General features: G+C 43.3%; 1 protein-coding gene across 5 annotated transcripts in view; it reads right to left on the bottom strand.

The window, feature by feature from the left end:
• TNRC6A (trinucleotide repeat containing adaptor 6A) overlaps positions 1-15,353 on the bottom strand; it is a 293,765-nt gene that overhangs the window by 43,634 nt on the left and 234,778 nt on the right. For all 5 annotated transcript variants that reach the window (XM_053694877.1, XM_053694878.1, XM_053694880.1 and 2 more), the window contains 3 exons: positions 1,917-2,057; positions 1,731-1,838; positions 1,011-1,232 (listed from right to left, as the gene is read on the bottom strand). In XM_053694877.1, coding sequence (XP_053550852.1) covers positions 1,011-1,232; positions 1,731-1,838; positions 1,917-2,057 — 471 coding nt within the window. The remainder of the gene's footprint in view (positions 1-1,010; positions 1,233-1,730; positions 1,839-1,916; positions 2,058-15,353) is intronic.

Genomic DNA, 15,353 nt, shown 5'->3' with positions numbered 1-15,353 from the left:
CAAGGACACACTGGAAGTGCCGCCGCTTTGCAGGAATCACCCTGAAACGGAAAAAATGGAATGAAACAGATGTCACAAAACATCCAAAATCCGCAAACATAAAATCAATACCTGAGAACGTTTCTTAGACTGCTTCCAGCTAATAAACATATTTTTTGAGCAACAGAGTTACCGTCCCAAAAACAGTAAGGGAAGTTATTAACCTCTTAGTCTCCACACATACAAAAGTGCCTGCAGACTGCCCCAAAGTAAGTCATACATAAAGGATTACATATGTCCCAAAAGAATAATGCAGAAATAAAATGTTCCCAAGTGCAAGTCTCCCATACCTAGAAGACAAACGCACTTGCCTGCAAATCCAGCTGTTGGGCAGGAAGACAGCTCACAAGGCGTGAAAGGACACATACTCCTATCAGAGACCTGTAGAAAAAGAAATAACAGAGTAACCAACTCTGGTTTTCTATAACTAGGGTAGCAATTATGTTAGAAAACAAAGCAAGGACAACCTTACCAATTCCTAACTGCTTAAAAGCCACCACTACTCTTACTAAAGAGATTGACATGGACACGGCTAAACCCCAATCCTTGCTTGCAGGGAAAAGTACCCATAAAAGGAATAAATATCTTCAGACACCAACTTCGCACGTCCTCCATTGACAGAGGCAAAGAGAATGAAAGGGAGTTATGGGTAAGGAAAGTGACAACAGCTTTGCTGGGGTGCTCTTTGCCTCCTCCTGCTGGCCAGGAGAAAATATCCCACTAGTAATTGGAAGGACGTCATGGACTCTCTCTGTCTTAGGAAAGAAATTTGAGTTTAGTTATGTAGGGGTACCCACTCATTTATGCAGGATATTTTTTACCTAAAAGCAATAGCCAGGGTTTGAGTTCTAATATAAATCAATAAATGTTTGAGAGAAAATGTGTTTTAAAATGTAAAGTGCAGAAATAAAACATGATAAGTCATATTGCATTCTAATTCTCTATACTGTTGACATCTGTTCTGTCCTTACCTGGTGTGTATCTGGAGTCAGAATTTCCCCATCCACCACCCAGGCGCAGGGAGTTGCTATCCCAAGTGGATAAAGGTGGCTTCTGACCAGTCAGCCCTGGAGGAGGTCTGGACGGAGCACTGATGTTTTTAGATGGCAAAGGGACTTTCCACAACTCATGAGCCAGAGAGGTGTTAGCAACGGAACCAGGAGACCAAGCTGATTTGGGGTCACTGTTTCTAACTGAATAATAAAAATAGCAGGCAGAATTTAAATTGAAGCAAGCTATGTGTTTTTAAACAAATTCTCCCCCAAGGGTTTTGTCCCATTTATATTTTTATCAAATGTAATAAACACTTAAGGTTCGATTTATCAAGCCTTCCCCTCCCTTACAGCTGCAGGTTCTCACAAATGAACTTGCAGTTGGTATTTATCAAGCAGCTGTCGTCAGACCGCTGCTTCCTACCCTCTTCTCCCCCGATTAGGTGGAGAATTTAAATCTACCCAGTCTCGACCAACCGGTGAGATTGATAGCTCCAGCCCGCACATGAATGGCTGTGCGCGGGCGTTGTTGCATGTGCAATGGTAAATTCAGGCAGCGGATTGCTGCCTGCCAGAAGCGTGCTACACCCCTGTCTGCACTTGCTTGATAAATTGAGCCCTTAGGGGAGTTAACGGAACATATATTTCTTGTACACAGAGTAAAAAGCAAGTAAGATTTACAAAGATCTATTGACATACCTGAAGTGCTTTGTGCTGTGCTGCTGTGGGAGACACTGTAGTTGGAGGCACGAATGGATGACCAGGCACTATTTGAAGGCAGCGCGGTGTTCAGAGAGGAGGATGACCCTGTACAGAAACAATATTTAATATGCGATCTGTAACATAAGAGGATACCGTAGGATGCTGAGTATATTCTATACATACCATTATTTCTGTCCCTGAGGTGGTCCACACCCCGCACAGTATTAATTGACAGGTTGTTGATGACACTGCCAGGAGTGACATAAGGGTCAGTTTCAGGGTCAATGTTTGGATATCCTTTCCATGGCTCACCCGGACGAAATTCTGAAAGGATACAATGCACCATTACCAGCCATAGAGAGATGTATTAAAGTGAATGTCAATTTTGATGCTAAAGTGCCCGGTTTTTAAAAATTCGATTAAAAACCGGGTCACTTTAATTCATCAAAATTTACATTTCACTCCTGTTGTGAAAAAAAACATACCTTTTAAACTTGACAGCAGCTCCAGCTTCCTCTGGTTGTTGCAAGCCATTTCTGACATCAGAAATGATGGATAGGTCATCCTCCAATCACGGTTTCCCCACAGGGGGAATCAGTGTCTGATTCAATGCCATGATTGGAGGAAGCCGGATTCCTCATTTTAGACCCAGGAAGAGGCTTTGCGACGGATGGAGGAAGCTGGAGCGGCTGTCAAGTTTAAAAGGTAAGTATTTTTTCACAACAGGAGTGAAATGTAAATTAATCGAATTTTCAAAAACCGGGCACTTTAGCATCAAAATTGACTTTCACTTTAAATTGTCTACAGTTTAGGCTGTAAAAAGGGTCAATTACGCTTAGTTTAAAACTTCACAAATAGCTGATTTTGTTCTCATCGTTTCAAGGGCTATAAGTTGAAAAAGATGTTCTAATTCGCTAGAGCATGTAATTTTAAGACTATCGACTCCACACTTCTGTGTTTAACCCACGCAATGGGGTTAAACACAGTAGAAATGTCACTTGGGACCCGCGAAGCACTGCTGGCCCCGAGTGGAAACACACAGTGTAGGGCCGAGTCTTAAAAACATAAATGATGCTTACCATACGGCATCATTCCTTACTGCTGGCCACCAGGAGGAGACAAAGACCACAGCCAAAGGCTTAAATACCTCTCCCACTTCCCCCATCCTCCAGTCATTCTGCCGAGGGAACAAGGAACAGTAAGATAAATATCAGGGTATAAATGGTGCCAAAAGAGAAACATAATTTAGAGGGCCGCCCATCGGAGACAGTACGTAGGACAGCCTTATCAGAATAGAATACCAGATAAGGAGGCTCACAGTGCAAGGCAGCAATCTCAGATACTCTGTGCGCAGAAGCAATAGCCAGTAGAAAAAGAACCTTCCAGGACAACAATTTAATGTCAACTTCATGCATAGGCTCAAACCGAGCCCATTGCAAAACCTTAAGAACAAGATTTAGACTCCAAGGAGGAGCATCAGATCTAAACACAGATTTGATCCTAGTGCAGTAAAACAGACAGGGCCGAAAATCTGTCCCCGCAGGGAACTGGCAGAAAGGATCTTCTCCAGTCCATCCTGGAGAAACGCTAGGATCCTGGCAACCTTAACATTATGCCAAGAAAATCCACGCTCTTCACACCAGAATAAGTAGGTTCTCCACACCTTATAATAGATGTGATGAGTAACCGGTTTACGAGCTTGAATGAGAGTATCAATAACTCTCAAAAAAACCTCTCTTGGCTAGGACTAAGCGTTCAATCTCCACGCAGTCAGCCTCAGAGTCTAGATTTTGATGAACAAAAAAGGACCTTATTCCAGCAGAACCCTGCGACAAGGTAACTTCCACAGAGGAGATGACATCCCCACCAGTTCTGCGAACCACATCCTTCGCGGTCACGATGGAGCAATCACAATCAGAATCACTGATGCCTGCTCCTGCTTGATGCGGGCCACTATATGAGGAAGGAGTGGTAACGGCGGGAAGAGGTAAATTTGACAACCTCCAAGGCACTGCCAATGCATCTATTAGCTCTGCCTGAGGATCCCTGGACCTCGACCCATATCTGGGTAGCTTGGTATTGAGAGGAGGCACCATGAGATCCATCTCCGGCATATCTCTGCAAACACTTCGGGATGGAGGGACCATTCCCCTGGATGAAAGGATTGTCTGCTGAGAAAATCCGCTTCCCAGTTGTCCACACCCGGAATGTCGATAACTGACAGCGAACAGCAGTGGGCCTCCGCCCACTCTAGAGTCCGAGATACTTCCCTCATTGCTAGGGAGCTTCTCGTTCCCCCCTGGTAGTTGATGTAAAGCCACCGAGGTTATATTGTCTGATTGGAATCTGATAAACTGTGACGAACCCAGAAGGGGCCAAAACCTTCAGAGCATTGAAGATTGCCTGAAGTTCCAGAATGTTGATCGGGAGGGATCGTTCCTTCTGAGTCCACAGGTCCTGTGCCGCCTTGGCACCCCAAACAGCTCCCCATCCTGACAGAATTGTGTCCATAGTCATAATCTCCCAGGATGGTCTTAAGAAGAATGTCCCTCAGGACAGATCTGGAAAGAGCCACCAAGAGAACGATTTTCTTGACCAGTTGTCAATAGAAATCTGTTGAGACAGATCCGAATGATCGTCGTTCCACTGCCTCAGCATGCACAGTTGCAACGATCTGAGAAGGAACCTGGCAAAAGGAATGATGTCCATGCTGGACACCATGAGACCAATCACCTCCATACACAGGGCCTTAAGGAGGTCCGGAGGGCAAGACATGCGGAAGCTAGCTTGCAACGTCTCTGGTCTGTTAGAAATAACCTCATGGATATGGAGTCTATTATAGTACCCAGGAATTCCACCCTGGTGCTTGGTATAAGAACTATTTTCTAGGTTTATCTTCCATCCATGAGATCGAAGAAGATTGAGAAGAGATTCCGAATGGTGTTCCTCCAGACGAAAAGATGGTGCTTGTACCAGAATATCGTCCAAGTAGGGAGCTACTGCTATACCCCGGGTTCTAGCAACGGTTAGAAGAGCCCCTAGAACCTTCATAAAATTTCTTGGAGCAGTAGCTAGACTAAACAGAAGTGCAATGAACTGGAAGTGCAGGTCCAGGAATGCAAACCTTAGGAACTGGAAGTGGTCCTTGTGGATGGGAACGTGAAGGTAAGTATCCTTCAGATCTATAGTGGTTATGAACTGTCCTTCCTGAACTAAGGGAAGGATGGACCTTATCGTCTCCATTTTGAACGAGGGGACATTTAGAAGTTTAGGTCCAGAATGGTGTGGACAGTTCCCTCCTTTGGGACCACAAAAAGGTTTGAATAGTATTCCAAACCTCTTTCTGCGATAGGTACCAGGACAATGACTCCTAAGGAGGACATATCCCTGCACGCACCCCAGAAAGGTTTCCCTCTTTTCTGGTCTGGAAGACAGAATTGAGAGAAGAAATATACCCTTGTGTGGATGAGACTTGAATCCTATCTTGTATCCCTGAGATATGACCTCCAGGACCCATGGATCCTGCACGTCCCTGAACCTAGCATCTGAAAAGAGCGACAGTTTGCCCACTACACGATCCAGATCCAGATCCGGGGCCGCCCCTTCATGCCGATTTAGTCTTGGCGGGCTTCTTGCTCTGCTTGGGCTTATTCCAGGACTGAGCCGGCTTCAAAGTAGTTTTGGTTTGCTCGGGTTTATTCTGTTGTTGGGATTTATCAGAACGAAAATTAGAAACTTGTCCCTTAGACTTGATCTTTTTATCTTGCGGTGGAAAGCACCCTTGCCCCCTGTTACCGTGGAGAAAATGGAGTCCAGGCCTGGATTAAATAAAATCTTTCCCTTAAAGGGGAGAGAAAGAAGTCTTGACTTAAGTCATATGCGCAGACCAGGACTTCAGCCAGAGCGCCCCACAGGCCTGAACCGAAAAGCCAGAAGCCTTAGCATTTAAGCGAATAATCTGCATGTTTGCATCACAGAATTAGCTATTCTCAAGGCCTTAATTCTTTCCTGGATAATGTCGAGGGGACCTCCACCTCGATTAAATCCGATAAGGAGTCGCACCAGTAGGTAGCTGCTCCAGCAACCGTTGCAACAGCGGCTGCCAGTTGAAAAAAATATTCTGTATGTTGAAACATTCTTAGAAGAGTTTCCATCTTTTTTTCCATCGGCTCTCTGAACGACGAGCTATCCTCAAGCGGGATAGTAGTGCGTTTGGCAAGCGTGGAGATAGCGCCATCCACCTTAGGGACGGAACCCCACAACTCCAATAGGGAGTCTGAAACCATGAATAATTTTTTAAAGGAAGACTAAGGGGAAAACAAAGATCCAATTCTGTCCCATTCGTTCTTAATAATGTTCGCCATCTTTATAGGCACAGGAAAAATTTAAGGCACTACCCTGTCCTCGTAAACCGTCTAATTTAGGAATCAAAGGTTCATCAGGCAGCTTGGCCTCTGAAACCTCTAATGTAGACAGGACTTCGTTTAGAAGAAAACGTAAGTGTTCAATCTTAAATCTAAAGGCTATTTCCTCCGCAGCAGGAGGCTTGGAGGCAGCAGACTCCGTTCCAGAAAGTTCACCCTCTGAAGCCTCAGAGTGCATGCTCTGAATCACTTAATTGATTTACCAGGTAAAAACATCACATTAAAGCAATTCTTATACAAAGGCTGATAGGGTAAAAACTCAAGAGCTGACTGCAATGTATTTGTAACGTTTGTGAGAGTAATTTAGATGTATATGTACAAAAGTATTGTACTGCAGAATAAACTGGTGCAAAACACAGGTATACATTTTTTGTTACACTTTTAAAAGACCACATCTCTTTTAACAGCAGGAATCTTGTGATCTCCTGCCAATACTATCATGATCTACATATTGGGCAGACATTTTTGTTCCTGTTAAAGGGACAGTGTATACAAGAATTTTTATTGTATAAAAAGATAGATAATCCCTTTAAACCCAGTTTTGCATAACCAACAGGGTTATAATTTTTACTTCTTTGATTACCTTTTATCTAAGCCTCTGGAGACTGCCCCCTTATTTCAGTTCTTTTGACAGACTTGCATTTTAGCCAATCAGTGCTGGCTCCTAAGTAACTCCACGTGCATGAGCACAGTGTTATCTATATGTCACACATGAACTAACACCCTCTAGTGGTGAAAAACTGTCAAAATGCTTTCATGATAGAGGCGGCCTTCAAGGTCCAAGAAATTAGCATATGAACCTCCTAGGTTTAGCTGTCAAATAAAAATACCAAGAGAACAAAGCAAAATTGATGATAAAAGTAAACTGGAAAATTGTTTAAAATCACATGCCCTATCTGAATCATGAAAGTTTATTTTGGACTAGACTGTTCCTTTAAACATACTTCAAAAACTATTTTGATGGGACCAGTTGGTAAAACTGTGGTCAATTTATGGGAAACACTTTATTACTCCTAAAGGGACAGTGTGCTATACAATTGTTTTCCCCTCAAAGGGACGCTAAAGCCAGAATTAAACTTTTATGATTCACAGAGCATGCAACTGTAAACTCTCCAATTCACTTTCATGATCAAAATACGCACAATCTTTTTATATGCACACTAAGGCACCAGCTTCTATTGACATGATGCAGGAGGAAGGAAAATGTAACCAAATTTGAAATTTGTTTGAATTATAAATTAGTAGTGCTTTTGTAGCGTCTCCGATTATGCAATTCTGCTGTATTTAATGGTCCTTTAATGCATTTCCAATTGTCATACCATCTGCAGAGCTTAAAAAGGCATAGGAAATGAATCCTTTAGGTATAGTTTTATATGTGCAATAGCTGTCTCTGCTAATTGAAGCCACAACCTAATCAAATTGGTTGAGCTTCCAGGGAGAGCACACCATTGTAGCTCATCTCTCTAGATTTACATAAAAACAAATTTATGCTTAACAGATAAATTCCTTTCCTTCCTGGAAGAGAGTCCACAACTTCATTCCTTCCTGTTGGAAAATAAACCAGGACACCAGGAGGAGGCAAAAACACCCCAGCCAAAGGCTTAAAAATCCCTCCCAGTTCCCCTATCCCCCAATCATTCTGCCGAGGGAACAAGGAAAAGTATGAGAAACATCAGGGTATAAAGGTGCTAGAAGAAATATAAAAAAGGAGCCGCCCAACAAAAATAAATTACGGCGGGGCCGTGAACTCTCCCTGCACCACAGCCTGCAAAACTTTACTCCCGAAAGCGGCTTCAGCCGAAGCAAACACATCAAACTTGTAAAATTTAGAAAAAGTGTGCAAGGAAGACCAGGTAGCCGCCTTACAAATCTGATTCATAGAGGCTTTGTTCTTAAAAGCCCAGTAGGAAGCCACTGCTCTAGTGGAATGAGCCGCTGTCTCATACACTAAGCGGATAACGCTCCTCAAACAGAAAGATAGGGAAGTCGTGGTAGCCTTCTGCCTCTTACGCTTCCCTGTATAGATGACAAAGAGGAAGATTGTCTGAATTCCTTAGTAGCCTGAAGATAGAACTTCAAGGCCAAACCACATCTAGATTGTGAAACAAACGTTCCTTCTCTGAAGGAGAATTAGGACACAAAGGAGGAGTAATTTCTTGATTAATGTTCCGATCCAACACCACCTTAGGGAGGAACCCTAATTTAGTATGTAAATCTGCCTTAGCATGGAAAACAAGATAAGGGGAGTCACATTCCAAAGCAGAAATCTCAGAAACTCTGCACGTAGAGGCAATAGACAACAAAAAAAGAACCTTCCAAGATAATTTAATATCAACAGTATGAATAGGCTCAAACGGAGCCTGCTGAAAAACACTAAGAACAAGATTAAGGCTCATAGGCAGAGCCCCAGATCTAAACACAGGTCTGATCCTAATCAGAGCCTTAAAGGACTGCACACCCGGAAGCTCAGCCAATCTCTTGTGCAGTAGCACCAACAGTGCCGATATATCTGTCCCTTCAGGGAACTAGCAGGTCGATCCTTCTCCAGTCCATCCTGGAGAAAAGATAAAATTCTGGCAACCTTAAAGGGACACTAAACCCAAATTTTTTCTTCAGATAGAGCATGACATTTTAAGCAACTTTCTAATTTACTCCTATTATCAAATTTTCTTTATTCTCTGGGTATCTTTATTTGAAATGCAAGAATGTAAGTTTAGATGCCGGCCCATTTTTGGTGAACAACCTAGGTTGTCCTTGCTGATTGGTGGATAAATTCATCCACCAATCAAAAACTGCTGTCCAGAGGTCTGAACCAAGAAAAAAAGCTTAGATGCCTTCTTTTTCAAATAAAGATAGCAAGAGAACGAAGAAACATTGATAATAGGAGTAAATTAGAAAGTTGCTTAAAATTGCATGCTCTATCTGAATCACGAAAGAAAAAATTTGGGTTCAGTGTCCCTTTAACCTTATTTTAGAAACAAGGAGAATGGTCACTGGTACTACGAAAATCAATTAGGTAAGTAAAGGAGCCAAAATAAATTGGGACCGGTGCTACCCCTGAATAAAACATATGCAGGGAAAAGAGGAGAAAGGGGCCATCAGCACTCTATCCTACTCACAGAGATGAACAAATAAAACAAAATGGTATTAATTATATTAAAAACAGAGATTACTCTGTACTCCACAAATAATTCCCCTACCCCAATAAAAGCCGTATGTCACTCCCCTGTTTCCTGGCCGATAACAGGAAGCGTCGGCTTCAGGTGACAGGGAAGGTCAAATATACACCAATAGTGGAAAACAAACACGTTTCAGTCGTTTAACGGCCTTTCTCAATGTTTACTGCTGTGTATCTAAGTGAAATGAACAAGCAAAAGCATACCGGTCAGCTGACTTTTAAACGGACATAGAGAGAGTCATGGCCAATCAGTAAACGCAATCTCCACCCACCCCTCACACCTTGTCATCATAGAGGGGTGTGTAACAGTGGCTGCAAGCTGACTGGTGATCTAGCTGTTTATAATGAACGGGTGTAATCCTAACGCTATCTAATAATAGAATACCAGGACACAGAGTACTGATCAGTGCAGCCACTGTTACACACCCCTCTATGATGATGAGGTGTGAGGGGTGGGTGGAGATGGCTGTTACTGATAGGAGAAAGGGGCTCTTTTCCATGCATATATAACCTTAACCTTATGCCAGGAAAAGCTCCGCTCTTCACAACAGTACAAGTCCTCTACACTTTATGGTAGATACGACGAGTAACTGGTTTAAGACCTTGAACCAGAGTGTCGATAACACTCGGAAAACCCTCTCTTGGCTAAGACTAAGCATTCATCTCCATGCAGACAGCCTCAGAGAATCTAGATTTTGATGAACGAAGGGACCCTGTATCAGCAGATCTCTGTGACAAGGTAACCTACACGGAGGAGATGAGGACATCCCCACCAGATCCGCAAACCACGTCCTTCGGGGCCACGATAGAGCAATCGGAATCACTGATGCTTGCTCTCGTTTGATGCGAGCCACCGCACAAGGGAAAAGCAGCAATGGAGGAAAAAGATATGAGCCTGAACCTCCATGGTACTGATAGGGCATCATAAGTTACGCTGGAGGATCCCTCGACCTGCACCCATACCTGGGTAGCTTGGTATTGAGGCGGGATGCTATGAGATCTATCTCCGGCGTCCCCCACTCACTGCATATCTCTGCAAACACCTTGCGGTGGAGAAACCATTCCCATGGGTGAAAGGATTGCCTGCTGATGAAGTCTTCTTCCCAGATGTCCACATGTGGATCGCTGACAGCATACATCTGTGAGTCTCCGCCCAGTCTAGTATCTGAAATACTTCTCTCATCACCAAGGGACTTCTCGTTCCCCCCAATGGTTGATGTAGGCAACCGAGGTTATATTGTCTGATTGGAATCTGATAAACTGGGACAAACCCAGAAGGGGGCAAGCCTTCAAGGCATTGAAGATTGGCCAGAGTTCAAATATATTGATCGGTAAGGAGGTCAATTCCTGAGTTCACAGCCCTTGTGACTTCTTGGCACCCCAAACGGCTCCCCAGCCAGAAAGGCTTTTGTCCGTAGTCACAATCTCCCAGGGAGGTCTCAAGAAGCACGTGCCTTGGGACAAATGATCTAGACACAGCCACCAAGAGAGCGAGTCTCGACAGGTTGTCCAGCACAAATCTGTTGAGACAGATCTAAATGGTCGCCGTTCCATTGTCTCCGCATGCATAGTTGTAAGGGTCTGAGATGAAATCTGGCAAAGGGAATGATGTCCATACAGGACACCATAAGTCCAATCACCTCCATACACTGGGCCACTGAGGGTCTCAAGGAGGCCAAGACAAGCAGTAGTTAGCTTGCAACGTCTCTGATCTGTGAGAAATATGCTCATGAATATGGAGTCTATTATCGTCCCCAGGAAATTCACCCTTGTACTTGGAGTAAGACTTCTTTTTCAAGTTTATCTTCCATCGATGTGATTGAAGAAGACTGAGAAGGGAATACGAGTGTTCTTCTGCTAGACGAAAAGATGGTGCCTGTACCAAAATATCATCCAGGTAAGGCGCTACTGCAATGAGCTTGAGAAAGGCTTGCCAAAGCCGAAACGCGGTGCTCTATTTCCTACAGCTTTTTGGCCCATCACTGCATTCGTAGTTGCATAGTGACTACTAGCTGTGAACCGCACTGAAAGAAAACTAAATGTTGAGCCTTAAGATTGTTTGATACCCGCAGACAAAACTGGGTGACAGAAGACAATACCACTTGAGCTTAGCACCTGCAGGATATCCCCTTCTCACAAATCCTTCAAACCTCCCACTGCCTCTGTGACTCGCACTTCTCTGTGTGTGTAGTGCCTGACAAACAGCGATCTCCAAAAACACACTCAAAATCAGCTTCCCAACGGGATATTACTCACATCATACTTGATAGATTCCGGACTTTATCTCCTCGATCTCATTCATCTGGATCTACCAGCGGATCTCTCTGGAGACTCTACCCCTTGCAGATGTCCGGCTATCTAACTCCGGCGTTCAACGCCTGTTCTCCTCCCTCGGCTGAATGTGTGTGTTCTGTGACATCAGCGGCAAATCTTTTGTCACGTGGCCGGCAGTGGGGGTGCAAGGGAACCAATCTCATCGAGTGCTCACAGATATTTCCAACGAATGATTCAAAAGCATAAAGTAGGAGCACCTCCACGGGATAAGTATAAAAAGTAAACTTTATTCCAAAAATTCATGTATAACCGCAAACAGCAAAGGTCGAGGGATATTGGTTGGATCCCAGTGACCCACTGACGCGTTTCGGCTAGTGAGCCGTAATCGTAGTGTGGACAAATGGCATTATCCGGCCCCTTTTAAACTTGATAGTTAACTTTAATTGGCTAAAAGAAAAAACTGGGTGACAGACAAACAGAGTTCCTGATCTCTGCTGGGACACAAAAAAGATATTATCCGGTGTAAGTAATTACATGCACCATTTTATTTGAACCTAATATATTTCTTCTGCCGTTTATTTACCTGCAGCAAACTGGCAAAACAACTTACCTGTCTACTCAACGCTTATTGCACTAACAACTCTCTAATGCCTATTGCATTATATATGGACTTTTTCTTTCTTTGAACACCATTGGACTTTTTATCATTTATGTTGTATTTCTATGTTTATATTAATCAATGTGCTTTTAACCATTTATGCAATTGTCCATGTTGTCTATTTTGTGTTTAGATGTGAAGTGTGTTTTTTAACATAGATTTGATATATTAAAACTTTTGTACTGATTAATATATACAATATATTAATTAATAGATACAATATATTATTATATACAACTTATCCTAATTTGGCAATTATACACTGAGATCTCAGATACTACACATATATTTAGCTTGATTTTGAAGCGCAGTGCATGCCTATCCCTACACCTGTTTATATAGGTGTTTGAGAATCCCCATTTTTTTGCCCAAGGCGCTACTGCAATATCTTGTGTTCTGGAAGCGACTAGAAGAGCTCCCAGAACCTTTGTAAATATCCTTGGAGCAGTAGCTAGGCCAAATGGAAGACCTATGAACTGGAAGCACTGGTCCAGAAAGGCAAACCTCAGGAACAGAAAATGTTCCCTGTGAATCGGAACGTGAAGGTATGCATCCTTCAGGTCTATGGTGGTCATAAACTGTCCTTCCTGAACCAGAGGAAGGATTGACCGTATTGTCTGCACCTTGAAAGAGTGAACACTCGGAAACTTGTTTAGGCACTTTAGATCCAGAATTGGACGAAAAGTTCACTCCTTTTTTGGAACTACGAAAAGGTTTGAATAAAACCCCAAACCTCTTTTGCTGTACGTACCAGGGCAATTACTCCTAGAGAGGAGAGATACTGTATGCAACCTAAAAAGGCAGTTCTCTTTTCTGGTCTTGTAGACAGTCTGGAGAGTAGGAATCTGCCCCTGGGCGGATGAGATTTGAATCCTATCCGGTATCCCTGAGGTACATCCTGGAACCAAGCGTCTGCAAAAAGACAATCTGCCCCCTACTCGATCCTGGATCGGGGGCCGCCGTTTCATGTCAATTTGTTCTCGACAGGTTCTTCATCTGTTTGGACTTATTCCAGGACTGAGATAGCTTCCAAGTGCTCTTGTGCTGCTCGGACTTGAATGAGGATTGCCATTGTCGTGATTTGTCAGAATGAAAGGAACGAAAATTAGACAATTGCTGTCCCTTAGGCCTATTCTTATCCTGCGGTAAGAAGGCACCTTTCCCTGCGGTAACTGTAGAAATAATGGAGTCCAGCCCTGGACCAAATAAAATCTTCCCCTTGAAAGGAAGAGAAAGGAGTCTGGATTTAGAAGTCATATCTGCGGACCAAGACTTCAACCAGAGAGCCCGGCGGGCTAGGACCGCAAAGTCAGAAGCCTTTACATTTAGGCGAATAATCTGCATATTCCTGTCGCAGATGAATGAGTTAGAAATTCTCAGAGCTTTAATTCTCTCCTGAAAATCCTCGAGGGGAGTCTCCACCTCAAGGAGCTCAGACAAAATTGCACCAGTAGGTAGTTGCTCCAGCTGCCGCCGGTTGAAATAAAAACCCTGTATTTTGAAACATCTTCCTCAGAAAAGTTTCCATTTTCTTATCCATAGGCTCTCTAAAAGAAGAACTATCCTCCAGAGGGATAGTAGTACGCTTAGCCAGAGTAGAAATAGCGCCATCCTTCTTAGGGATGGAGCCCCACAAATCTAATTGAGAGTCAGGGACCGGGAATAATTTTTTTAAAGTAGACGAGGGGAAAAGAAGTTCCTATTCTTTCCCATTCGTTACTAATAATGTTCGCCATCTTAACTGGCACAGGAAAAGTGAGAGGGACCTTCCTGTCTTCATAAACCCCGTCTAATTTAGGTATCTTAGGTTCCTCAGGGAGTTTAGCCTCTGGAACCTCTAGCGTAGACAGTAATTCCTTTATTAAAAAAATGCAGATGCTCAATTTTAAATCTAAAAGGAGGGTTCCCCCACTGAAGGAGGTTTAGAAACTTTAGTCTCCAACTCAGAAAATTCCTTCTCTGAAGCTACAGAGGTTAACTCATCCTCGGATAGCTGGGACATGGTAGCTAAATCCGACAAATATTTAGATGACTCTAGGTCAGGAGAACTATGTTTAACCTTTCTCTTACGTTTGCTAGAGGGAGGTAAGGCACTCAGGACCGCAAACACCGCCGATTGTAACTGTGCGATAAAGTCCACAGGAAAAAAAGCCCCCTCCAGATGGATTAGTTCGGCCGCGGGGGAACTGCGTGTGGAGCGGGTAGCGTAGAAAGGGTAGTAATCTCTCCGGACACAGATTCCTGAGAGGTAGACGGCTCAGAGGGGCTAATAGCGCTATGAGTATTAGCAGGCTTGTCTTCCTCAGACTTTAGAACAGTGCTTAGGCAAATGGAAGAAAATTGAGCAGGCGGGCAAACCACGGCCTCTTCACAATATAAACAGAGACTTCTAATGTAGTATCAGAGTCCTCCATAGCTAAGATATACACACAGAAGGACAGACAAAAACACGCTTTTAATTCAAAAAAGAAAAACGGCACCTTTATAATCCCAATGGATTGGGCACTCACCACCTCCTAGATCCAGACAGCTAACGGTGAAAATGCTCTCCTTAGGAGTGATGCCTGCAGCAGGATCATAGGAAAATGAGAAGACCGCACTGTGACGTAGTGCGTAGGACAGGACTTCCCCTGCTATGAAAAAGGCGCTAAGCTATTATGAGCTGTGCAACACTCAAAAACGAAAGTGAAACCTGTTTGTTCCAAGCCAAAAGCACAGTCTATGAGCCCAAAAAAATCACATTAAAGCATTTATAAATAACCCCTTGCTGTTCAAATAATCTCCCTGAAGTAGATATTAACTCTTGATCCTATAGAGGCATAAAGGAGCCACACTGTGTCCCTGTATAGCAAAAGCATATATATATATATATATATATATATATAACAATTTATGTAAGAACTTACCTGATAAATTCATTTCTTTCATATTAGCAAGAGTCCATGAGCTAGTGACGTATGGGATATACATTCCTACCAGGAGGGGCAAAGTTTCCCAAACCTCAAAATGCCTATAAATACACCCCTCACCACACCCACAAATCAGTTTAACGAATAGCCAAGAAGTGGGGTGATAAGAAAAAAGTG

This window comes from Bombina bombina, chromosome 11, assembly GCF_027579735.1.
Source record: "Bombina bombina isolate aBomBom1 chromosome 11, aBomBom1.pri, whole genome shotgun sequence".
Taxonomy (NCBI): domain Eukaryota; kingdom Metazoa; phylum Chordata; class Amphibia; order Anura; family Bombinatoridae; genus Bombina; species Bombina bombina.
This window is presented reverse-complemented; position numbering and strand designations above follow the sequence as displayed.